This window comes from Pseudophryne corroboree, chromosome 3 (genome assembly GCF_028390025.1).
Source record: "Pseudophryne corroboree isolate aPseCor3 chromosome 3, aPseCor3.hap2, whole genome shotgun sequence".
Lineage (NCBI taxonomy): Eukaryota > Metazoa > Chordata > Amphibia > Anura > Myobatrachidae > Pseudophryne > Pseudophryne corroboree.
This window is the reverse complement of record NC_086446.1, coordinates 463,135,284-463,162,622: the sequence shown is the minus strand read 5'-3', so window position 1 is coordinate 463,162,622 and position 27,339 is coordinate 463,135,284. Positions and strand designations below refer to the sequence as shown.

General features: G+C 45.8%; 2 protein-coding genes across 2 annotated transcripts in view; one reads left to right on the top strand and one right to left on the bottom strand.

Annotated features, from left to right (window-relative positions):
• The window catches only part of ACSF2 (acyl-CoA synthetase family member 2), a 286,408-nt gene that overhangs the window by 61,073 nt on the left and 197,996 nt on the right, over window positions 1-27,339 (bottom strand). Inside the window, exons 11-12 of the mRNA XM_063960699.1 lie at window positions 919-1,026; window positions 685-836 (exon numbers count right to left, since the gene is read on the bottom strand). Coding sequence (XP_063816769.1) covers window positions 685-836; window positions 919-1,026 — 260 coding nt within the window. The remainder of the gene's footprint in view (window positions 1-684; window positions 837-918; window positions 1,027-27,339) is intronic.
• Window positions 15,518-22,376, top strand: CHAD (chondroadherin). The gene is made up of 4 exons (XM_063960698.1): window positions 15,518-16,327; window positions 17,097-17,260; window positions 17,342-17,487; window positions 19,756-22,376. The coding sequence occupies exons 1-3, from the start codon at window positions 15,551-15,553 to the stop codon at window positions 17,481-17,483; spliced, it is 1,083 nt and encodes a 360-aa protein (XP_063816768.1). The 5' UTR covers window positions 15,518-15,550; the 3' UTR covers window positions 17,484-17,487; window positions 19,756-22,376.

Genomic DNA, 27,339 nt, shown 5'->3' with positions numbered 1-27,339 from the left:
TGCTACAGGGGCGGTACGTGTATAAGCGTCACTGGTACAGGGGGTGTTACATATGTAAGCGTCACTGGTACAGGGGGCATTACGTCATTGGAACAGGGGGCGTTATGTGTGTAAGCATCACTGGTACAGGGGGGGGCCTTACATGTATAAGCGTCACTGGTACAGGGGGCTTTATGTGTGTAAGCGTTACTGCTACAGGGGACGTTATGTGTGTAAGTGTCACTGGTACAGGGGGCGTTACATGTGTATGCGTTACTGGTACAGGGGGCATTACGTGTGTAAGCGTCACTGGTACAGGGGCGGCATTACGTGTGTAAGTGTCGCTACTACAGGGGGCGTTACATGTGTAAGCGTCACTGGTACAGGGGCGTTACGTGTGTAAGCGGCACTACAACAGGGAGCATTATGTGTATACGTGTCACTGCTACAGGGGGCATTAGGTGTCCTGTCTCTTTGTAAAGTATGAGAGGGCGCAAATTTATAGTATGCAGGGGGGCGCCGAACACCCTAGCACCGGTCCTGTTCATACTATTAAGTGCCATTGTCTTAAGTGTCTCAGGATTCCTCAAAACCTTAATCCAATTCTTATCCTGCAACCTGTTTAATGTTTCTAGGTAATGCCTTTCTTTACTGTCATGTACAAAAAGTCTTGGCCGAGTAAGAACATCAGTTCACTTTACTCACCCCGTTTTATACCATCTTTCAGGGGTGATTGTCTCCTTGGTTTTGTCTTCATCTGCCCAGTAACCCAACATTACACAGTAACCTCTAATCCATAGTTCCCCGGGGCTGTTAAGTGGAACTATCTCGCCTGTGTTGGTATTGACTATTTTTGCCTAAAAGGAAAGAGCAAAGTTAGTGTAGGGAAATTTAGGAGCAGAGGGTTTGTGAAATAATGTAGGTAAAGCCTTGACTCACCTCAGTATGGGGCATGATATGCCCCACAGTATTGGTCTTGCGGAAAAGATCCTCATAAGGGAAACCCATGAAAGTGACAGGGCTGTTTTCTGTTGTGCCGTAGCCGATCTGAAAAAAAAACACCATGAAATTAAAAGCATTAGAATTAAAAAAAAAAAAAAAAACCCTACTCTGATTTGCTGGGATTAATACCCAGATTTTTCAAAGTGTATGGTAGCTCCCTTTTTCTCCTACATTACATATTCAAGAAAATTTCCCAGGTACCCCTCAATTGTCTCATAAGCAAGAGACATGTGTCAGCTTCCTGAGAGGTCTGTGGGATTTTCCAAAACATCTGTAGCTACCAGTTTAGGAGAGGAGCTGGGCATAACAGAAGTCGGATGAAGTAGATAGTAGGGTCTTAAAAAAATAAATTATAGTCACATGTAGAATATATGATCCGACAGCAGATGAAACATTTATACAGAAAACAGTAGTGACATTTTGTGTGATTTCTCTAATTCATTCTCACCAAAACAGTCATTCAGTATAGAAAGAAACACATTGCAGTCAGTGAGCCAAACACTGAGAATCAGACAGCTGGGCCACAAACTGCCTTAATAGAGAATATAAATATTGCCGTTGCCAAGAAAATGTCTCCTACTAGTTGTTGTGCACGCCAACCACCTATATAAATAGCACATGAGGGCTCCTTGCCAGGCTGCTCCCAACAGTGGCTCTGATCTTTCTGCTAGTCTCCAGTCCAGATATATTGCCATCGTTCTGAATACAAGCTTGTCCCACTCTCACTGAGCACATTACATGCACACTCAGGTACACTTACAGACTTACAGTGAAAACTGTACTTTTGTATATGTATATCTGAATTGCTAGTATGGCTCAGAAACAGACCCATCAAATTCAACACTTTTAAAACAAAAACAGGCCATCCAATCAATTCCCTGTATCAATCACACACATAACTGGAGGTACAAATGCCACTTCCTCAACCAAACTATTTTACATCCTTTTACTGAGGTTAATATTATCAACATCTAATGTGGTATGAGCAGTGCCGGCGCTAGCCGCTCAGCAAGGTCTGCAAAGCAGGGAGGCGCCGGGCTCTAAAGGTGCTCTCCCCGTTCTGCTACTGTACCTTGCTGATGCGTAGTGTTGCTGCCGACTGCCGCAGCCTGCGCCTGTCACACTGTGTGACAGGCAGCGGTGTCGGCAACATGAACACAAGATCCTCGGTCTCCTCCTGTGTCAGAGCTGGGATCCGGTCTGAAGACCGACAGTGTCTAGGTCGACAATGTTTAGGTCGACCACTATAGGTCGACAGTCACTAGGTCGACATGGATGGAAGGTCGACAAGGTTTCTAGGTCGACATGTGCTAGGTCGACAGGTCTAAAGGTCGACATGAGTTTTTCAAAATTTTTTTTCATACTTAACGATCCACGTGGACTACGATTGGAACGGTAAAGTGTGCCGAGCGAAGCGGTAGCGGAGCGAAGGCACCATGCCCGAAGCGAGCCATGCGAGGGGATGCGGTGCACTAATTTGGGATCCCGGTCACTTTACGAAGAAAACGACAAAGAAAAAAAAAATCCTCATGTCGACCTTTAGACCTGTCGACCTAGCACATGTTGACGTAGAAACCCTGTCGACCTTCCATCCATGTCGACCTAGTGACTGTCGACCTAAACATTGTCGACCTAGATACTGTCGATAAAACGAACCACACCCGTCAGAGCCCTCCCCCTTCCCTGTCCATCTTGCTCTTCCCCATTGCCTTTGTCAAACTGGGAGGCAGGAGCGTCGTCCCCACCTCCTATCTCCCCTCCCTGTCACAGCAGTCTTCAGCACCTCCCCTCCCCTGAGTCCCCTCTCGTCAATGGTGGATTCAGGTAGGGAGAAAGGGCATATTACTAGAGTGTGTGTGGGGGGGTATAAAGTGCCATTTTACTGTGTGCTGGGATGGGGGGGGGATAAACTGGTATGTTACTGTGTGCTGGGGTGGGGTATATACTGGTATGTTACTGTGTGTTGGGGGGTGGTATATACTGGTATGTTACTGTGTGCTGGGGTGGGGAGTGGTATAACCTGGTATGTTACTGTGTGCTGGGGTGGGTATAAATATAAACTAGTATGTTACTGTGTGGCGGTGGGGTATATACTGGTACGTTACCATGTGCTGGGGTGGGTATAAACTAGTATGTTACTGTGTGGCAGTGGGGTATATACTGGTATGTTACGATGTGCTGGGGTGGGTATAAACTAGTATGTTACTGTGTGGCGGTGGGGTATATACTGGTATGTTACTGTGTGCTGGGGTGGGGAGTGGTATAACCTGGTATGTTACTGTGTGCTGGGGTGGGTATAAACTAGTATGTTACTGTGTGGCGGTGGGGTATATACTGGTACGTTACTGTGTGCTGGGGTGGGTATAAACTAGTATGTTACCGTGTGGCGGTGGGGTATATACTGGTATGTTACGATGTGCTGGGGTAGGCATAAACTAGTATGTTACTGTGTGCTGGGGTGGGGTATATACTGGTATGTTACTGTGTGTTGGGGGGTGGTATATACTGGTATGTTACTGTGTGCTGGGGTGGGGAGTGGTATAACCTGGTATGTTACAGTGTGCTGGGGTGGGAATAAATATAAACTAGTATGTTACTGTGTGGCGGTGGGGTATATACTGGTACGTTACCGTGTGCTGGGGTGGGTATAAACTAGTATGTTACTGTGTGGCAGTGGGGTATATACTGGTATGTTACTGTGTGCTGGGGTGGGTATAAACTAGTATGTTACTGTGTGGCGGTGGGGTATATACTGGTATGTTACTGTGTGCTGGGGTGGGGAGTGGTATAACCCGGTATGTTACTGTGTGCTGGGGTGGGTATAAACTAGTATGTTACTGTGTGGCGGTGGGGTATGTACTGGTACGTTAGTGTGCTGGGGTGGGTATAAACTAGTATTTTACTGTGTGGCGGTGGGGTATATACTGGTATGTTACTGTGTGCTGGGGTAGGCATAAACTAGTATGTTACTGTGTGGCAGTGGGGTATATACTGGTATGTTACTGTGTGCTGGGGTGGATATAAACTAGTATGTTACTGTGTGGCGGTGGGGTATATACTGGTATGTTACTGTGTGCTGGGGTGGGGAGTGGTATAACCTGGTATGTTACTGTGTGCTGGGGTGGGGAGGATAAAGTGGAATATTAGTGTGTGCTGGGGTGGGGGGTGGATAAAGTGACATATCAGGTGTGCTGGGTAGTGGCAGTAGTGTAGTGTGTGCGGGGAGTGTGCTGCAGGGTAGCTGTGGGTAAGGGGGATTAATTGCTTAATTAGTCATTGGGGGCGGGGGGAAGATGAAAGAAATCCCTTATAAGCCATGTCTCGCACAGGCTTATCAGGGCTAATTGAATAGTCCCCCGGAGACACAATTACCCGCTATCAATGACCGTGGGTAATAGGATACCGCCATATGTTGGGTAAAGGTTACTAGGAGTGACAGATTTTACTTATGGACTGCAGGGCTGCATACCCCCAGTAAAATCTGCCAGCCGCAGGGACTGCCTAGCAGTGGCAGTGACTTCCCATAGGAAGCACTCCCTGCTAATCACAGCCAGACAGGCAGTCCAAGGAGGAAGTGTTTTCTCTCCATGGGACTGTAAGTCTGGACTTGTTATGTTCCTTTTATTTTTTATGTTTAATGCAGTTTTCTCTAACGTCCTAGTGGATGCTGGGGACTCCGAAAGGACCATGGGGAATAGCGGCTCCGCAGGAGACTGGGCACAAAAGTAAAAAGCTTTAGGACTACCTGGTGTGCACTGGCTCCTCCCCCTATGACCCTCCTCCAAGCCTCAGTTAGATTTTTGTGCCCGAACGAGAAGGGTGCATACTAAGGGGCTCTCCTGAGCTGCTTAGAGTAAAAGTTTAAAGTAGGTTTTTTATTTTCAGTGAGACCTGCTGGCAACAGGCTCACTGCACCGAGGGACTAAGGGGAGAAGAAGCGAACTCACCTGCGTGCAGAGTGGATTGGGCTTCTTAGGCTACTGGACATTAGCTCCAGAGGGACGATCACAGGCCCAGCCATGGATGGGTCCCAGAGCCGCGCCGCCGGCCCCCTTACAGAGCCAGAAGACTGAAGAGGTCCGGAAAATCGGCGGCAGAAGACGTCCTGTCTTCAATAAGGTAGCGCATAGCACCGCAGCTGTGCGCCATTGCTCTCAGCACACTTCACACTCCGGTCACTGAGGGTGCAGGGCGCTGGGGGGGGCGCCCTGAGACGCAATAAAAATACCTTTTTTGGCAAAAAATACATCACATATAGCTCCTGGGCTATATGGATGCATTTAACCCCTGCCAATTTTTCAATAAAAAAGCGGGAGAAAGGCCGCCGAGAAGGGGGCGGAGCCTATCTCCTCAGCACACTGGCGCCATTTTTTCCTCACAGCTCCGTTGGAGGAAGGCTCCCTGACTCTCCCCTGCAGTCCTGCACTACAGAAACAGGGTAAAACAAGAGAGGGGGGGCACTAATTTGGCAGATAAATATATACAGCAGCTATATCAGGGAAAAACACTTATATAAGGTTATCCCTATATATATATATATATATATAGCGCTCTGGTGTGTGCTGGCAAACTCTCCCTCTGTCTCCCCAAAGGGCTAGTGGGGTCCTGTCCTCTATCAGAGCATTCCCTGTGTGTGTGCGGTGTGTCGGTACGTTGTGTCGACATGTATGAGGAGGAAAATGGTGTAGAGGCGGAGCAATTGCCTGTGTTAGTGATGTCACCCCCTAGGGAGTCGACACCTGACTGGATGGTCTTATGGAAAGAATTACGTGATAGTGTCAGCACTTTACAAAAGACCGTTGACGACATGAGACAGCCGGCAAATCAGTTAATACCTGTACAGGCGTCTCAAACACCGTCAGGGGCTATAAAACGCCCGTTACCTCAGGTCGATACAGACACTGACACGGACACTGACTCCAGTGTCGACGGTGAGGAAACAAACGTATTTTCCAGTAGGGCCACACGTTACATGATCACGGCAATGAAGGAGGTTTTGAACATTTCTGATACTACAAGTACCACAAAAAAGGGTATTATGTGGGGTGTGAAAAAACTACCCGTAGTTTTTCCTGAATCAGATGAATTAAATGAGGTGTGTGATGAAGCGTGGGTTTCCCCCGATAAAAAACTGCTAATTTCTAAAAAATTATTGGCATTATACCCTTTCCCGCCAGAGGTTAGGGCACGTTGGGAAACACCCCCTAGGGTAGATAAGGCGCTCACACGCTTATCAAAACAAGTGGCGTTACCGTCTCCTGATACGGCCGCCCTCAAGGAACCAGCTGATAGGAAGCTGGAAAATATCCTAAAAAGTATATACACACATACTGGTATTATACTGCGACCAGCAATCGCCTCAGCCTGGATGTGCAGTGCTGGGGTGGCTTGGTCGGATTCCCTGACTGAAAATATTGATACCCTGGACAGGGACAATATATTATTGACTATAGAGCATTTAAAGGATGCATTTCTATATATGCGAGATGCACAGGGGGATATTTGCACTCTGGCATCAAGAGTAAGTGCGATGTCCATTTCTGCCAGAAGAGGGTTATGGACGCGACAGTGGTCAGGTGATGCGGATTCCAAACGGCATATGGAAGTATTGCCGTATAAAGGGGAGGAGTTATTTGGGGTCGGTCTATCGGACCTGGTGGCCACGGCAACGGCTGGGAAATCCACCTTTTTACCCCAGGTCACCTCTCAGCAGAAAAAGATACCGTCTTTTCAGGCTCAGTCCTTTCGTCCCCATAAGGGCAAGCGGGCAAAAGGCCACTCATATCTGCCCCGGGGCAGAGGAAGGGGAAAAAGACTGCAGCAGACAGCCTCTTCCCACGAACAGAAGCCCTCCCCCGCTTCTGCCAAGTCCTCAGCATGACGCTGGGCCTTACAAGCGGACTCAGGCACGGTGGGGGCCCGTCTCAAGAATTTCAGCGCGCAGTGGGCTCACTCGCAAGTGGACCCCTGGATCCTGCAGGTAGTATCTCAGGGGTACAAATTGGAATTCGAGACGTCTCCCCCTCGCCGGTTCCTGAAGTCTGCTTTACCAACGTCTCCCCCCGACAGGGAGGCGGTATTGGAAGCCATTCACAAGCTGTATTCCCAGCAGGTGATAATCAAGGTACCCCTCCTACAACAGGGAAAGGGGTATTATTCCAAGCTGTTTGTGGTACCGAAGCCGGACGGCTCGGTGAGACCCATTTTAAATCTGAAATCCTTGAACACTTACATAAAAAGGTTCAAGTTCAAGATGGAGTCACTCAGAGCAGTGATAGCGAACCTGGAAGAAGGGGACTATATGGTGTCTCTGGACATCAATGATGCTTACCTCCATGTCCCAATTTGCCCTTCTCACCAAGGGTACCTCAGGTTTGTGGTACAGAACTGTCACTATCAGTTTCAGACGCTGCCGTTTGGATTGTCCACGGCACCCCGGGTCTTTACCAAGGTAATGGCCGAAATGATGATTCTTCTTCGAAGAAAAGGCGTCTTAATTATCCCTTACTTGGACGATCTCCTGATAAGGGCAAGGTCCAGAGAACAGTTAGAGGTCGGAGTAGCACTATCTCAAGTAGTACTACGACAGCACGGATGGATTCTAAATATTCCAAAATCGCAGCTGATTCCGACGACACGTCTGCTGTTCCTAGGGATGATTCTGGACACAGTACAGAAAAAGGTGTTTCTCCCGGAGGAGAAAGCCAGGGAGTTATCCGACCTAGTCAGGAACCTCCTAAGACCAGGCCAAGTGTCAGTGCATCAATGCACAAGGGTCCTGGGAAAGATGGTGGCTTCTTACGAAGCGATTCCATTCGGCAGATTCCACGCAAGAACTTTTCAGTGGGATCTGCTGGACAAATGGTCCGGATCGCATCTTCAAATGCATCAGCGGATAACCCTGTCTCCAAGGACAAGGGTGTCTCTCCTGTGGTGGTTACAGAGTGCTCATCTCCTAGAGGGCCGCAGATTCGGCATTCAGGATTGGGTCCTGGTGACCACGGATGCCAGCCTGAGAGGCTGGGGAGCAGTCACACAGGGAAAAAATTTCCAGGGCTTGTGGTCAAGCATGGAAACGTCACTTCACATAAATATCCTGGAACTAAGGGCCATTTACAATGCCCTAAGTCAGGCAAGGCCTCTGCTTCAGGGTCAGCCGGTGTTGATCCAGTCGGACAACATCACGGCAGTCGCCCACGTAAACAGACAGGGCGGCACAAGAAGCAGGAGGGCAATGACGGAAGTTGCAAGGATTCTTCGCTGGGCGGAAAATCATGTGATAGCACTGTCAGCAGTGTTCATTCCGGGAGTAGACAACTGGGAAGCAGACTTCCTCAGCAGCCACGATCTTCACCCGGGGGAGTGGGGACTTCACCCAGAAGTCTTCCACATGATTGTGAACCGTTGGGAAAAACCAAAGGTGGACATGATGGCGTCCCGCCTCAACAAAAAACTGGACAGATATTGCGCCAGGTCAAGGGACCCTCAGGCAATAGCTGTGGACGCTCTGGTAACACCGTGGGTGTACCAGTCAGTATATGTGTTCCCTCCTCTGCCTCTCATACCCAAGGTACTGAGAATCATAAGAAGGAGAGGTGTAAAGACTATACTCGTGGCTCCGGATTGGCCAAGAAGGACTTGGTACCCGGAAATTCAAGAGATGCTCACGGAAGACCCGTGGCCTCTACCTCTAAGAAAGGACCTGCTCCAGCAGGGACCATGTCTGTTCCAAGACTTACCGCGGCTGCGTTTGACGGCATGGCGGTTGAACGCCGGATTCTGAAGGAAAAAGGCATTCCAGATGAAGTCATCCCTACCCTGATCAAAGCCAGGAAGGATGTAACTGTGCAACATTATCACCGTATTTGGCGTAAATATGTTGCGTGGTGTGAGGACAGGAAGGCCCCTACAGAGGAATTTCAACTGGGTCGATTCCTGCATTTCCTGCAAACAGGACTGTCTATGGGCCTCAAATTAGGGTCCATTAAGGTTCAAATTTCGGCCCTGTCAATATTCTTCCAAAAAGAACTAGCTTCAGTTCCTGAAGTTCAGACGTTTGTCAAGGGGGTACTGCATATACAGCCTCCTTTTGTGCCTCCAGTGGCACCTTGGGATCTCAATGTAGTTTTGGGATTCCTAAAATCACATTGGTTTGAACCACTCACCACTGTGGACTTAAAATATCTCACATGGAAAGTGGTAATGCTGTTAGCCCTGGCTTCAGCCAGGCGTGTATCAGAATTGGCGGCTTTATCCTATAAAAGCCCTTACCTAATTTTTCATACGGACAGGGCAGAATTGAGGACTCGTCCTCAATTTCTCCCGAAGGTGGTTTCAGCATTTCACTTAAACCAGCCTATTGTGGTGCCTGCGGCTACTAGGGACTTGGAGGATTCCAAGTTGCTGGACGTAGTCAGGGCCCTGAAAATATATGTTTCCAGGACGGCTGGAGTCAGAAAATCTGACTCGCTGTTTATCCTGTATGCACCCAACAAGCTGGGTGCTCCTGCTTCTAAGCAGACGATTGCTCGTTGGATTTGTAGTACAATTCAGCTTGCACATTCTGTGGCAGGCCTGCCACAGCCAAAATCTGTAAAAGCCCATTCCACACGGAAAGTGGGCTCATCTTGGGCGGCTGCCCGAGGGGTCTCGGCTTTACAACTTTGCCGAGCAGCTACTTGGTCAGGGGCAAATACGTTTGCAAAATTCTACAAATTTGATACCCTGGCTGAGGAGGACCTGGAGTTCTCTCATTCGGTGCTGCAGAGTCATCCGCACTCTCCCGCCCGTTTGGGAGCTTTGGTATAATCCCCATGGTCCTTTCGGAGTCCCCAGCATCCACTAGGACGTTAGAGAAAATAAGAATTTACTTACCGATAATTCTATTTCTCATAGTCCGTAGTGGATGCTGGGCGCCCATCCCAAGTGCGGATTGTCTGCAATACTTGTACATAGTTATTGTTACAAAAATCGGGTTATTATTGTTGTGAGCCATCTTTTCAGAGGCTCCTCTGTTATCATGCTGTTAACTGGGTTCAAATCACAAGTTGTACGGTGTGATTGGTGTGGCTGGTATGAGTCTTACCCGGGATTCAAAATCCTTCCTTATTGTGTACGCTCGTCCGGGCACAGTATCCTAACTGAGGCTTGGAGGAGGGTCATAGGGGGAGGAGCCAGTGCACACCAGGTAGTCCTAAAGCTTTTTACTTTTGTGCCCAGTCTCCTGCGGAGCCGCTATTCCCCATGGTCCTTTCGGAGTCCCCAGCATCCACTACGGACTATGAGAAATACAATTATCGGTAAGTAAATTCTTATTTTTCCACTGCCTGCCACCCGCTGCCTCTCTCTCCTGTCACCCACTCACTCTCATCCTCTCCCCGTCACCTCCCTCTCGTCACTCTCTCCCTGTCACTTCCCCTCCCCATCACCTCTCTCTCCTATCACCCTCTCCCTGTCATCCAACCCTCTCCCCATCACCTCTTTCCTGTCACCCTCTCCGTCACCTACCCCTCTCCGCATCACCTCTCTCTCTGTCACCCACTGATTCTCACCCTTTCCCCATCACTTCTCCCTGTCACTCACTGATTCTCACCCTTTCCCCATCACCTCGATCTCCTGTCACCCACTGACTCTCACACTCTCCCCGTCATTCTCTTTTTTCACCCTCTGTTTGTCACCCTCTACCTCTCATTGTCACCTTCCGCCTCTTACTGTTGCCCACTGCCTCTCCCTAGCTTCACTCTGCACACTATCTCTCCCTGTAGTTACTCTCTCCCTGTCACCCACTGACGTTTCTGTTACCCACTGACTCTCGTACTCTACCCGTCACCCTTTGTCTCCTGCCATCCTCTCTCTGGGGGTAATTCAGATCTGATGGTAGATGTGTTAAATTTAGCACATCTACGATCATTTACTCAGACATGCGGGGAGACGCCCAGCACAGGGCTAGTCCGCCCCGCATGTCTGAGTAAATGATCAAAGATGTGCTAAATTTAGCACATCTACGATCATATCTGAATTACCCCCAGAGAGAGGATGGCAGGAGACAAAGGGTGACGGGTAGAGGGCGAGAGTCAGTGGGTAACAGAAACGTCAGTGGGTGACAGGGAGAGATAGTAGCCCTGAGATGCTTTTAGCATCTCCCTGGGCTACCGGGGTGCGCATGTGCAGTGCAGCTGCTGCGCGTGTGCACTCCACAAAAGGATTCAGACTGCTTAGGCCCTCTGTCACCCACTGACTCTCACCCTTTCCCTGTCACCCTTTCACTCTTTTTACATTTCAAACTATGAAACATTGTAAAAAGACATGTCAAAAGGACAAACAGATGTGTCCTTTCTCAGCTTAAAGGCTAATCAGGGCAAATGACACTTGTTTGCCACGATAAGCTTGCCCATGGGTATGCACTACGCTCTCGCATAAAGTTTCCGCCCATGCCGCACTGAGTGTTGGATAAGCAGACTTGTCTCTGGTGAATGAAATGGAATAATTATAAATGTTCAAACCACTGGGGGTGTACGAACTGACCACTGCAGCTAGAGCCCAGTAGAGGAAGAGGTAGTGTAGCGAAGGATGAAAAACAGAAGAAAGTGTGTATGTCCAATGAAATGTTTAGTGAAAATTAGGACAATCTGGATACAAATGGCCTGATCCATAGGTGCATGCAACTCATGTGTGGCTGTGATTAATCACCAGGGCTGGTGATAGGGGGGATCAAAGGGGATACCTGTTTCCCGGGCCCCAAGGATACGCCGCTTAGTACCCGGCAGTGATGTGAGCCATCTTGTCCAAATAGGGCAGTGAGCTGTAGGTGGTGTGGACGCAACCTCAGAGTGACAGAAGCCACTAATACACAGTGACTGTGCGGCGCGAGGGTGTGCCCGCTCTTCCGGGTCCAGCTTTGTTGCCGGATTCCTGTGCACCACATCAGCCTCTTCTGGTGGGGTGTGAGGGCCGCATGGTTCCTGCTGTGCAGTGTTTGGGTCTGGATACTAGGAAGTGCAGCGCAGGGGGTCTCTCCTCGGGGTAAGGGTGGCTTGGTGAAGGAATACTGGGCTTTGCGATGGGGTGGGGGAGCTGAGAATGCAGCATGGAGTCATTGGGGAGAGACAAACTGTGGGGTGTGTGGAAAAAAGGAGAGAGGGAGACACAGACTGTGGTGTGTGTGGGGGAGGAAGGAGGGATATACATATTATATTTATATATGTGTATCAATAAATATAGTACACAATAAGTCCGGCTCTCCCCGTATGTATAGTGCACGCCCGGTGCCCCCACAGTCAATGAATAATACTTGCGGATAGGTGCAGCACCTAACGAAAGTGCAACCACAATATACGGATCTGAAACGTTGCCAAGCATGATGCCTGTGTGAAACTATGATTGTATAAATAAATATATATTAATTTAACAGTATCTTAAATAGCGCAGCATATAGTATATTTATAATATTATATATATATATATATATATATATATATATATGCCATCACACGGTTCGCACATGTACAGTAAGGGTTTCCTAGTCTTTTTAGCACATGTGCATAGGCAAAAGAATCGTTGGCACTGTATGTACCTCTGGATCAGGCCCTAAGAATGATAACAAAAGTGTGCTTTGAATTAAGGCAATGCACCTTTAATAGATGGTGTTGGCGTGCACATGAAAAGGGAAGATGGTTAGGTACCGTACCACTAAGAATTTAAATGTACTTGCACCATAGTAAGAGATGGTACAGTATGTAAGGTGGAACCAGAGTGGATTTAGAGTAGAGATGAGCAGGTTCGGTTCTCAGAGAACCGAACACCCCCGAACTTCACGTTCCGAGCCATAATCCGAGTCTGGCTCGGGACTTCCCGCCAGACTCGAAAACCAGAACGAGGCAAAACGTCATCATCCTGCTGTCAGTTTCTTGCGGGTTTTGGATTCCATATAAACAGCCGCGCGACGACGCCATTTTCACTCCGGATTTGGAGAGTGAGGGAGACAGGTGCATGCGCAGTTCGGACCTGATCGCAGGCTGTGAGAAAACACAGCCTAGCGATCAGGTCTGAACTACCCCCATAGGTTCTTCAGGAAGCCCTCAATAGAGCTAATATCTTCCAAGCTCAGACATGGCATATATTCTTGGGAGAGCCAGAAATGTCATCCATCCTCAGCTAAATTTATACATAATGTCTACCAGAATATATGCAAATGCTTGTTTAAAGTTAGACATTTAATTATACAGATAACAAGAGTTACAGCCATCCGTAACTGGGAAGTTAATTTTTTGTCTTGTTTTGAATGTAGGTCACTCTCAAATTACGAGAGTGTTCTCTTTATTAGGCCGAGTTTACTGTACTTCTTCCCAGGCTTCCCCAGTGCTTTAATAGGAGGCCTCCCATACCACTAATCCCACCCTGTGAGACTTGTGACTGGGTATACTGCTTAGTAAATGACAAACACAATACGGCTGGTACACTACTGTATGTAAATGAATGGCTTATGCTGTAATTTACTAAGCAGTACACAGGCATGGTAACCATCGGCAATACCGCTATGCCAAGAGAACTATGGAGACAGGTGACGGACACCTGCAGTGACATAGTGATGTTGCTCATTGTAATTTTTTAAACATTTTTATGGTGCTGTGTGTACCAAGTCTATCGCTGATTGTAATGATTTTATTTTCTATTAGAGACCTGTGTAGAACTCTGAACTGTGCTTTTCTTTGTGTGCGTCAGAGACGCTGAGCCAATCTTTTTCTGTGTTCGCATACTGTAGAGATAATCTAAAAAAGTAGTTCTTAAACTACAAGCATCGTTTGACTTTACAATGGAGACTTCACACATGCGCAATGGTGGTTTTCAAAAGCAACACCTGGTGGACGAACACCAGCATTGCACCCGAAGGAGAATTAATTCATTACACTGTGACTGAAAACACTCAAGACCTCTTCTGAAAACCAACTTATAGTGGTTTCAAACAGTTGCTACATTGACCACTCACATCACCCTTTCTTCTTGGAGGAATTTTCCATTGAATTTATGTGCAAAATGATTACTGAAGCACATACCTTGTGATGGTCTGACCCAAGACCTGATTTCTAGAAATTATTGGTGGCCTTAATGTAAACAAGTATGTTGCACTCTGCTCAGCTCAAATTAAATTGGCAAGCTCCTCTCAGACCATTGCTTCCTTTGCCTATGTCCAAACAAGTGTTGAACCATAACTTGGCAGATTTTATTCCTGTACTACTCCACCCCCAAGCAACAGTTTCTATACCATTTGGAAAGTAACTGATCCGTTCTTAAAAGAGGCTCATTTATCAGGCTCACCTTCTGCTCCTACATTGGGTACACTTTTCATTATAATGATGTTTTGCCTGCATGCTCGTCTTTGGCAAAGGCATACAGTGTGTATGGAAGTTCTTGAAGTCCCTGTGTAAACGCTTCAACATCCAACTCAATCTCTCTACAGGTTACCACACCTCATTTTAAAAATCAAATGGGAATTGCCTTTTCTGCAGTGCGGGCACATGCGACCCCGGGGTGATCGCAATAATTCCGGTTGGATCACGATTTGCGATCCAACCTGAATTAGCTCCAAAATCTGTATCTTTTGCAAAGAAACTCCAGCATACTTCTACCTATAAATGAATGCCTGTGTGTCTGCATGATAATTACTTACCTCTTGGAATAGAGATCCAGGTAACACAAGAACTGACTGTCTTTGATCTCTGACTAGGGTGTATAGAAAGTGTTATCGTAATATTTGTGGTTTGACCAAAGTTTAAAAACATTCAAGATGGAGACCAAGGTTCTAATCTTTTAACCTCTTGTTGGAGTAAGATACACTATCTTGTGTGACCTACAATGGAAATCTATATTAGCTGATAATGTGTGTGTATATTGGTGACAAATAGGTGAATATTTGATATCCCTATATGTGATTACTTGTTCTGCAGGACCTAGAAACTTGAGGTGATCACTTTGTGGGTAACAATTCCAAACAGATGAGTGCACAACCAGAGCCGGTGAAAGGTTTCTCTGCACCCTAGGCAAGCCCACAGCCTACTGACCCCAACCACCACCAATACTCACTTCCCAGCCCTTCAGATGAAAGAGTGACTTATAAGGTCCACAGACACCACTTGCATTAAGTACAAGGATGTTCCTTAATTTTGTGATAGGCAGACTCATTGGCGCGTCCCCACCCCCCTTCCCCAGATCCCGGCACCCTAGGCAGCTGCCTAAAGCTGCTTAATGGTAGAGCCGGCCCTGTGCACAACACTGCAGCAGATATATAATAAGTTATCCAGAAGAAATAGCAGGATATTACCAGTATAAAATTATTGAAACACTTTATTCTCTTTGAAAATATCTGCTTCTAACGGGTACTTTCTCAGTTCAGTACCTTTGGATACATAAGTTTCACATTCTGACTCATAGTGGGTTAACTTCACACTCACCTCCCAAAATCTGCCTCCTCCACATCACTGTTTGGCTGTTCTCAGCTTTTTTTTCTATTTAATATGATATAAATAGGTGTGTGTGAAGGTCTCGCTCACACTGCCAGTGCTCTGTGCTTGCAATGGAACACCTCAGTTTTTTCCTCATACTCTGCATACTAGCTGTTGCATGCCCCATTCTGCAGGCATGTCCCACAAATTGTCACTGTCATGGAGGAGACCTGCAGCACGTGATTTGTTACAGTGCAGGTTTAACTAAGATTCCCAAGGTAGCAGAACAAACTCGCCTGCTCAATCTGCAGAAAAATAACTTTCCCGTGCTGGCTCCCAATTCATTTAAAGAAATAAAGGGTTTGGTGTCTCTGCACCTGCAGCACTGCCAAATCCGAGAGGTTTCAAGTGGGGCATTTCGAGGTCTTAAGAAGCTGGTCTATCTCTATCTATCCCACAATGATATCAGTGTGATAGGTTCCGGTGCCTTTGATGAACTGACTGAGCTCACTTATTTGTACATGGATCACAACAAAATTGTTGAGCTACCCAAGGGACTGTTGTCGCCTCTCTTCAACCTTTTCATCTTTCAGTTGAACAATAACAAGGTGCGTGAACTAAAAGCAGGAACCTTCGCTGGTGCTAAGGACCTGCGCTGGCTGTACCTGTCTGAAAATGAAATCACTTCACTGCAGCCAGGATCCTTGGATGAAGTAGAAAACCTGGCCATCTTCCACATAGATGGAAACCAACTGAGCTCTTATCCACTGGCCACCATCAGTAAGCTGAGGGTAGTGGAGGACTTCAAGATATCCCGAAACCCTATTAAAGTCATTCCTGATTTTGCCTTCCAGTCCTTTGGCAGATACATGGAATCGTTGTCCATGGAGAAAATGGGTCTGGAGAAGGTGAGCCATTAGCAAGGGGGAGGATATTTTATTAACTGTTAGGTGTCCTCATTGCTACAAGACAGCGTGATTTGACAAAATATGCACTATCACACAAGCTGTTTTGTGGTTGCTTCTCTTGCAGACAAAATTAAAGTGTAATTTAGTTCTGTGGAATAGCATAATGGGACCATCCTGCATATATTTTGTTAAGTACAATATAGTTTGTGTGAGATGGGCTTTATAGCAATGAAAGAGTTAATTTTGACCTTTCAAACTATAAACTCTCCTTCATCCTGGTCAGGAAAGGAAGGGCAATTTTTTTCCTCTCAAGAACAGTCTGTATATTGACATGATGTCTCATAAGCAGCAGTTTCTCGGTGGTTCACAAAGCAGTCCCTGTCTGTGATTCATGAGGCTAAGAGGAGGGGCACCTGCATTGCTCATTTTAAACTAGCAAAAAAAATAAAATAATGATTGGTGCATATACAGCAGCTCTCAGAGGTAATGGCATAATACCAAAGCATGCTATGCTAGGGAAACCCCAGGTGGACAGGTTGTGTATAATTATTTCCTATTTTATCAAGGAGTCTGTCTGAGACCACTTGGGCAACTCACAATGAGAGGTGGAAATTTCCAGTGATATTATTACTGAGGGTAAAGGAAGGTGGGGAGAGCAAGGCGTGGGTGAGAAGGCTGTAGAGAAGGATGTGGACACTGAAAATAAGCAAGGAATAGGTGGAATGTTTGTTCCCTAAGCAGTAGCCAAACCCACACATTTTTGGTTTAGTTTTCAGAAAAAGCTTTTGTTGGAGTCACAACCCTAAAGACACTCAATATTGAAGGAAACAAGCTAAGCCAACTTCCTGCCAACGCCCCATTCTCCACCCTACAAAATCTGTCACTGGCAAATAACCCATGGCACTGTAACTGCCAACTGGCAGCTCTAAGAAGGTGAGCCTGTTCCAGATACACCTACATTATGCATCCCAAACTTTCCATGATCCATTCCTAACACTGTTTATTTGGATGTAGGTGGATGGATAGTAGCCGCTCTCGCCCGGATGCCACATGCGCAAGCCCAGCTCAGTACCGTGGGCAACAGTTGAGAGACACAGGAGCGTTCCGTGGATGTAAACAACCAATAAAGAAATCACGAAAGGGAGAACGCCAATAAAGAGGTAACGCGACAAACACCAAACACAGTATTACCAAAATACACACAGACATAACAATAACATGTTTAAAGCTCAATATTTTTTATTTTATTTTTTTAGATTATTTTATCTCTCCGTGCAGACTTCACCAGGCAGTTATGTCTGTCATCTATTTCTGGACCTTGTATAACTGGGAGGGGAAATGTATCAAACCTTCTAAAGAGATGAGAAGTTGCCTATAGCAACCAATCGGCTTGTAGCTAGCATTTATCCTATATTACATTCTATAAAATGATAGGTAGAAACCGATTGTTTGGAATGTGAAACACTCCACTAGTTCACTTTCTGACACATCTGCCCCTGGTCACTCCCACAATGATACATTAGGTGGTGGCCAGTTACTGTATGCAACATCTATCTGGTCCTGTTAGGCCATGCTCCCAAACTGTTGTATTGTGGAAGGATTATCATACTTCATTAAGAGTAAAAGGATACCCCTGATGAAAGCAAGCTCTGCTATTAGACTTACTATCGCCGTCATATCACAAGGTGAAGTAGTTTTACAAGATCATTGATATTAGTATTTATAGTAGCTAAATTGTAAAATAGAGTCCCTTTAAAAGCCAGAGCTGGCATACAAGTGTAGAGCTGCAATCACAATAAAATAGGGCTCACAAGGTTAGGGCAGGAGCTCGGCTTCAGTAGCTGCTCCTCTTTTGTTCGCTAAAAAGTGTTAAACAAATATGTAAAGTTATATCGATATTTATATCCAACAATGGGCTAGATTCTGGTATGTAGGGTATTGCACAGCCCCTACAACTCATTCTAAGATTGCAGGAGTCGTCTGCAGGAAAAAGATTTCTCCTGCTAGCATCTGTGTTCCAAGTGCTGTGTCCAAAGACGCAGCATTGGATCACCATCGCAACCATCACTCGTGATGGTCGCACCCCTTGGCCATCTGTTTAAGCTGAGGTTTACTCAGGATGGCTGCAGAACTTCTCTGCCAAGTCTAGGTAGTTTGCATCTGATGACACAAAGCCTGGGCTCAGCATGCCTACAAAATAGGGGTGACGCCTCATTTTGTAGAATGGGTCCGATCGCCAACACTGCTCCACCCCTCAAACGCTGCAGCATGTCAATAAAGCAGCGGATTGGGGGTACCGCGAGTGATCACGTAGGACCCATTCAGAACAGGTCCTGCATATGCACAATTCCCCCGCCAACAGATTTGTACATAAACCAACGGGTTTGCGACGCGTACACATCTGAATCTTTCCCATTGGTTGGACAAGTCCATTACAATAACTTAACCCTTCACTGCTGACGCTGGGTCTGTGAGTCCCAGCCATTCGGATTGTTGTTATATCTGGTCGAATTTCGGAGAAGGAGCGATAAACTTTTGAGTAGCTTTGTATCGTGTCATTTACTGTCTGTTGACAGATAAAGTATAACGATGTGCTAGTCACAATTGCTGCAACAGCCCTTCCTTTTGTCTGCTCAGTATGAGAAACCCAGTGTTAGGGTTTCTATCACAAAATTTGGCGTCACTTCTGGAGGGTTAAAATGGACACTAATACTCCTTGCAGATATAAAAACCCAGCTCGGACCCCAGACACTGAACACGGGTTAAAACTGGGGTTTCAGTACTTACACCTTTCACATATGGGTGACTGACCTGGGTCATCACCGTTCACACCAGACATGGGTCCTTCAGTGGCCCAGGTCTCTTTTCTCACAGTGGACCCGTGAAGATGATGTCTTCTCCAAGCACTACTGTCCCCGACAATCAACTTTTAGGCATGACCAGGGTCATGGCTTCAGATCGCAGGCGTCCTGGGTTGGTCCTGGGAATAACCCTGGTAAAAATCAGGACACAGGACACTCAAGCCATTTTCTGTACTGTAATAGATGGAAGTGTGTACAGCAGCACATCATGCAAGGCTCCTTCAGGACCTCGTGATGAGTTGAATCTCCGCCTAAACCTAAGCTATGTTACTTTTCTGAACACATTGGAGCTTGTCAAAATTAGCAGGAGCACCAGAGAGGAGCTGTTATGGAACAGCTCTTTACTAGAAGCCAGTGTTTCTGGGTCAGTCTGGAGCGGAGATCTACTGTAAGCTAATGGAGACACTCTGGAGTCAGTGCTAGTAGACTGGTTTATTATAAAGTTGGCAGTGCTCCCAAAGAAAGTTTAAGGGCTGTGGAGCCTAAAGCAAGCACACAGTTACTATTTTAACCTAAAAATGGACAAATTCTCTATTCTCACGACTCTCACTATTCTCAATCTAACAGGCTCCTAATGGACAGTCTGGGTAATTGTGACCCTGATGATCTGCAAACTACTGACCTGTAGGACCTTCCAGAAGCTCTTCTCACAATGTTGTGAACCATCTAATTTTCTACAACTGCCAATTTGAATCTGCATTTACCAAGCCATGCCACCCTCTATGCATGTAATTATGTCATCAACTTACAGCCATTGCACTCTTAATCATGTGACCAGCTAGGTATGTACATTTACTGTATATATTATATACTATATAAAGACACATATCACAATTATGTGATAAATTAAATGTCAGAAAAATATTAGTAGACTAAGCCATAAATGTTGCATAAGAAAATAAACTACATCTGTACATGATAAAATTATATATGGAGTGCATTGCTAATATATGCTTGGCGTATATTACAACCCAATATGATACAAAAGTAAGCTATGCAATCACCAGTGATTAATGACATTTGAAATCATCATTATTACTGCCACAATAACTCAAACATTGAACTGAGAACCATTAACGTTAAGGATAATCTACAGATAAAATATTAGCTACATTATTACAAAAACATTTTTAAAAACGACATTAAGTAACATTACAAATATAAGTTTGGTAATGTTGATATGTAAAGTATTCAAAACACACTGAGTTTCCTGCGGGGAAGATGATCTCTCCCTGCAAACCAGCTTTCCAAATGGCCGAAAATAGAGTTGAGATAACGGTTTACCATGTTCCTTATTTTTAGCCAGCAGAATTTGCCTAAAGTGTCTACAGTCCTACCCCAACCACACCACAGTGCAGTATTAGCCATTACCCAGCTCTATTCATTATAGAAAGTGCAGATAGATAAAAACAGCGCAGAATGGTATTCCACGGAACATCAGTTCAAAATCGGAGATTGTGAAGTGAGTCTCACATGGGGCCTGATTCAGAGGTGGACACAAAGGGGGGAATTCAAATATCTGAAAAGTCGGTTGGGTGTCTGTTTTCTCTTGTCTATTAGATAGGAAAAAACAGACATCCAACTGACTTTACCAACATTGTGTTTGCAATGCCGATGTTTATACAGTTGAGCGATTATTATTGTACTGCGCATGCATCCCAATGGTCTTTTTCTGCTGGGCGCAGTGTAAAATTGGACACAGTTTGACAGTCAGCATTTGTGGGAAGTAACTGTGGTGGTGGGGTGCAGAGTCTCAGCCTGCGACTTCATCATTGTACGCTGTTGTAAATGCTCTGGCGGCTAAAACTGCATTAGATATTCTGAGCATCTCTAGAGGTCCAATGTGAGTCTTTATACACAAGCAGTCAATCACAGACACCGCTGGTGGGCATCTCTATACAAATAACGGCGGCTGCATCATTAGCATATTATTGCAGATCTGCTGCGAATGCAACTGCGTCCACCTCTGACCCAGGCCCATGGTAACATGACGCATAGGAGTGACATACAGCATGATGGACATACTAAGCTAAGTAGAAGTACTTCAGTTATTTTGTGTATATTATTCAGCGTTAAGTAGGATAAATCTCCTTATTGATTCTAATAAAAATGCAAAAATATAATGAATATAGCACATTATTTTCAGTAGTCTGTGCGGTGAATACACTCTCTCATAACAGAAAAATAAAAATCAAGGTGAAACCCACCCGGGATCAGTATAAATTACTGACGGTCGGGATGCCGGTCGTCAGTATACAGACGGCGGCATTCCGGCCGTCAGTATCCCGGCAGCAGGGCAAGCACAGAGAGTAACCTTGCGGGCACGCTGCGATCGCCACTCTGCTGGCTCGGTGGATCGCTGCACTCGCCACAGGTTCTATCCCTGCTCTATGGGTGTCGTGGACACCCACGAGTGGGAATAGCCCCTGTGAGCCGGGATTCCGGTAGGTGGCATTGTTAGCAGTCGGGATTCCAGCGTCGGTATCCTGACTGCTGGAAATGTAACTGCATCCCGTCCACCCTACTGTAGTACATCACTTATCAATGATTTCTGATTAAGAGTATATTTAAGAAAGAATATGTGAATAATAACAAAAAAAAATCTACTTTAAATGGTATCTTTGAATAATGTATATAAGTGACATTAAAATGGACCTGTTGAAGTAAATTGACAATAAGACCAGAGGATACCCTCTACGATCCACTGCTAATTGGGACCAGCAGCAGGGGCTCCTACTCACCAGTGTACTAGGGACCATGCGCAACACAGTACAGGGCACAGGTTCCAAGGGGCAGACCCCACAAAACTATTGGGAGGGGGAGGAGGGGTAACAAATAGATATATATATATATATATAAAATCATATTAACATTCACACAAATAAGTACTGGTCTGTGCAGATTGCCTGGCAATGACCAAGTTGTTTTTAGCAACCATTAATAGGAACAATTAATGTTTCTGTAACTTCTAATGACTGACACAAATATTCCTGGGATGATTTTTAGGGCCAAGTATGGTTGATAAACCACCTCGTTACAAAAAATGATTTTCATAAAATGGCACTTTAGCAATCTGCCTGAAAAATTGCATATATACAAATATCTTCAGAAGCAAACAGCCAAGTTATAAACACATGCTCTGTACAGTATTTATACTCTGCAAAATAAAGTAAGGTTTTTCCTGTAAATGACATGGAGTGTCTTGTGTCCTTGGTTTGTGTGTGCATGCATGTGAGCCTGGGGAGCTTCCTTATCTGTCCTGATGTTGCTGCATACAGAAAATCCTCTATTGACAGGTATTACATTGGCAGTAGAGATGATGGTTTCATTTCATGAAATATTAACATCATGACAATACTTAGTAGCTATTTATAGAAAATAAGTGGTATTTTGCCTCTTTTTCTAACTTTTTTTTTGTGAGTGTTCACAAGAAAGAGATAAAATGAGTAGAGAACAGGAAAAAACAAGCAGGAAATAATACGGTAGTGATTTAAACATAGGTAACAGGGATACCTACACTAATACAAGGAAAGGGGATGGGGGGGGGGGGGTAATGGCAGAACAGGCAGGTCCGCCAACAGAACTCTTTGGGCTCGCTATACATGTTTTTGGGGCCCCCATCCCTCCCCAGTAGGTACAGGCTAGTCATCGGCCACCCTCCATTCTCCCTCTCTTTGGCTCCAGCCTGATTCCCATCTCCATCTTTCCAACTCCAGCCTCATTTCTCCCTCTGACTCTAGCCTTATCCCCCTCTCCAGCTCCAGCCTCATCTCCATCTCAGGCTCCATCCCTACCTCTCTCTCCGCCTCCAGCCCTAGCCCCCTCTCCAGCTCCAACATCAACCCCAGCTCCAGCCCCAGAGAAGGGCTCTGACTCTAGACCTATACCTCTCTGCTTCCAGCCTTATCTCCCTCTCTGGGTCCAGCTCCATCCCCCGCTCCAGCCTCATCCCCCTCATCTCCGAATCCAGCTCTATCCTCTCTCTGGATCTAGACCTATCCCCCTCTCCGGCTCCAGCCTCATCCCCCTCATCTCCGAATCCAGCTCTATCCTCTCCCTGGCTCTAGCCCTATCCCCCTCTCCGGCTCCAGCCTCATCCCCTTTGTCATTCCAGCAGTGCACCCTCTTTGGATCCAGCCCCAATTGCTTTCTCCGTGTTCTGATTTTCCTCTTCGTGATGTCACACTGCAGTGCCAATAAAAAAAAAAAAAACATTTCTATGGCCGCTGGGCTCCCTGTCCCTTCATGCAATGGCTGATAGACTCCCAGCCCCTCTTCAGCTGGCAGAACTTGGACAGGTCTCTGCAGTCTTCTCAGTAGCTGGGGCCCCTCAGAGTGTCGGGCCTGGTACAACTGTGTCCTGGTGGTCGCAGTTTTTCCAACAGTTGGGCAAGGCAGAGGGGAAGATCCATACTGGAGTATAGTACCAGCAGGGGGGCGCGCGTCAAAAGGTAGGGGCGTGGCTTCATAGGGGAGGGGCATGGCCAAAGTTATGCCCCCAGATTTGCCCCAAGTACCTGTAGTTGTGCACCCAAGTTGATTTGCACCCAGTTGATTTGCCCCCTGTAGCTGTGCCCCCTGTTGCTTTGCCCCCAGTGGATTTGCCCCAGTAGTTGTGTCCCCTGTTGCTTTGCCCCCAGTAGTTGTGTCCCCTGTCGCTGTGCCCCCAATAGTTGTGCCCTCTGCTGCTGTGCCCCCTGTTGTGCCCTCTGCTGCTGTGCCCCCAGTAGTTGTGCCCCCTGTCAAACACACACAAAAATAAAAAAACAATACTTACCACTGCCCCGCTCCTGCTTCCTCGACCGCTGCTGCTCCATCTGGCCGACGCGGCTCCTCTGTCCTCTCTATGGGAGAGACGTCATGACGTCTCTCCCATAGCAGCGCCGCACAGACACTAGAGGTCAATACTGACCTCTAGTGTCTGTCACTGGAGCCGGCTGCAGCGGACGCCCACACAGCCCACGGCGTCTGCTGCAGTCAGGGAGAGGGGAGCGGGGTGCGAGTAGGCAGCGGTGCCTGCGGGGTGACTGCTTGCCCGGACCAAGAACCGCTCCTGAGTACCAGCAGTAGTATAGTTTATATGATATATCTTTAAGATGTGTGGAAATGGAACTTTTGGCTGTGGCTAATCTCATGTCTTCCCAGACTGGAAGAGGGACATCAGTGTTTCTTTTGTAGGTCCAATAAGGAAAGCAGGTCTGGGAAATCTATTTTATTAGACTCAATCTCAAGCCAAGAGGATGTTCCAGATGGGAAGTATGAGGCAATCTGTGAAAAATGTGCAGCTTGATAATATAGTTTGATATCAGCTAGTCATCTTCCCCCACCTGAAATAAGGATTAGAGGATATGTATTTTGGCTTTTAGGGCCTAATTCAAGGTTGATTGCAAAACAACATTTTCCTCTAAAACCATGTGCACTGCATGTGGGGCAGACATAACGTGCAGAGAGTTAGATTTGGGTGGGTTATTTTGTTTCTGCGCAGTGTAAATACTGGATGCTTTATTTTTACACTGCAATTTAGATTTCAGTTTGAACACCCCCACCCAAATCTAACTCTCTGCACATGTTACATCAGCCCCACCTGCGGTGCACATGGTTTTGCCCATTACAGAAAAATGTTGTTTTTGTACTTCTGTAGATCTTTTCATTGGGAAAAGCCTGCTAACATCTCATGAAAGCTGGCATGTTCCAGAGTTAAGTATTTTGGAGTATGGTAAATAGCACAGACACCCATTCTGTCCCCGTGATATCTCTTGTATTACAGAGATGATAAAATATGAACATTACAGATATGTGAAAACTTCCATTTACGCATGATTTTCAGCTATAAGAAACTTGATATAAACCCCTTAAACTCTAAACACAGAGAAAGAATTATGTTATAGAGAAGGGTGAGCAGATTTCTCATCTTTCCATGAATGTCAGGGCAACTCCGTTTACTCAGAATGCAGTCAGAAATTCCTCTCTGAAGTGAACACTGCCTTATTTATGTGTTCCATAGGTCAAATATATAAGTTGTGCTGTTAGCAGCAATGCATATACAATTATTTAGTTTACTTTTCAAATGGAATTCTCTTCTATAGATTTGTGTCTCACAATTTAAATAAAATATTCTGTGGAACATGCTGCTGAAATCATGTTTTTTTTAAATGTTATTTAGAATATACACTGGTTTCTGTTACTGATTGGTCCTATACCTCACACACCCCTCCACAGGGTCGGGCAGTCCTGATATCTGGGGAAACACCATATAGTTGCCTACTTGTCCCAGAATGTCCAGGAAGACTCCTGAAGTTTGGGGAGCTCACCTGGACTTCCAAGAGAGAAGACCAGTCTCCCGAATCTCACCCACTTGTCCAGTGAAGTGGGCAGACAGGGGGCTTGATGAGTCACAATGTATTACAATATTGTGGCCCCGCCCCTGCTCACAATGTTGGGGATCACGGCTCTGAATAAGAGGGGCTAGGAGGATGCTATTTACAGTGCTATGCCTTCCACATCTCCCACTTTGATGTTCAGCATGTTGGATTTCTCCAATTTGCCAATTCTGTCCAAAAAACCAATCTGTTTTTTTTTCAAAGTAGATTTCTCCGAGTCCCAGACGAATCGATGATCATCAATGCTGCTGAACTGCGTTATTGATTGGTGGATCTGCGACTGGCAGTGCTGATGTATGGCTAGCATTAAGACGCAAGCCAGTACTAGTATCAGATGTCTCTAATATGCAAAAATGCCATATTTGGATCATATTAGAAATGTGGAGACCCTGGTACCATGGCTCCCTCTGATACCTGCACACAGCCAGCTGGAGTAATGGCGGCTTAACAATCAGCGCTGCTCCCTGTCACACTCTGCACTACCTGCACTTCACCACCTTGGTAGTTTCCAGCTCACTACCGAGTGCACTTTACCGCAATCACTACAATTGGTGAGATAATGCTGTTCATCTGTATTTAACCACATTGGGCCTGATTTGGATTTGGAAGCAAGGCAGAAAAAATACATTAAGGGCCTGATTCATTACCAATTACAAATGTGAGATTGCACGCAGTGAGCGATTGTCAGGCAGAATGCGTTTGCATTGCGAGTGCGAGAACGGCAAAATGCGATCACCTTGCGTATGTAGCATAATTGTAAAGTGAATGCATTTTGATTGACAGTGACCGTTTGTGGGTGGTATCATGGCGTTTGTTGGGAGTGGTTGGGAAAACGCAGTCGTGTTATGGCCATTTTCAGGGTGTGTATCTGACGTCATCTGCAAACGCTGCGTTCAAAAATATGGCGCCTGGTGCAACTGCATTCTCATTGATTTGAATATGCTGGGGTCAGCCGCAAAGGTCGATGGTTTCTTTTTTTTGCATATGATTTGCGAATCTGCTAATGCCCACACAGATCTGCGAATGCATCGGTGGACAACTTTTATTCTTTCTGGCTTTTCACATGCAAATTTTAGCAATAGCAGATTTGTGAACAATGAATCAGGCCCTTAGTTTGTATCTGGAACAAATCATGTTGCCATGCACGGGGAGCAAATGCATTTATATTTTTACTATGCAGGGTAAATACTTGCTGCTTTTACATGTGGCCCACAAATGTTAGACACCTTCATTTTTACACTGCAATTTAGATTTCAGTTTGGACAGATCCCACCCAATTCTAACTCTCTCTGCACATGTTACATCTGCCGCACCTGCAGTGCAATATGGTTTTGCCCAGTTGTGTGCTTTTTTGGTTTGCTTCCACATCTGAATAACCCCCATTATGTAAAGATTGAATGCAGGCTTAACATAACAGCTATGGCTTGTTACATCTGAGATTGCGGATTTCATTACCTGACAGTCATTCAGGATTAGAACACTTACTAGAAAGAAGACTCTTACAATAAAGATATATATGTATTAATTAAAATATAACTTTTATTAGGTATGGGTAGGTGTTAAAATAGACCACAGGTCAGATCCTGGCATAAAATTAACAATCAAAAGGATACGTCTCAAAAATTCTATATATGTACATGACTTTATCACGTCTGAAAAATTCTGAAGTGTTTAACTCACCAACAAAGATAATAACTGTTTTGTCATTCTTTGGTAACAATGATTTTTTATTCTGATCAATACTGTATTAATTTTTCTTATACTGTATGGT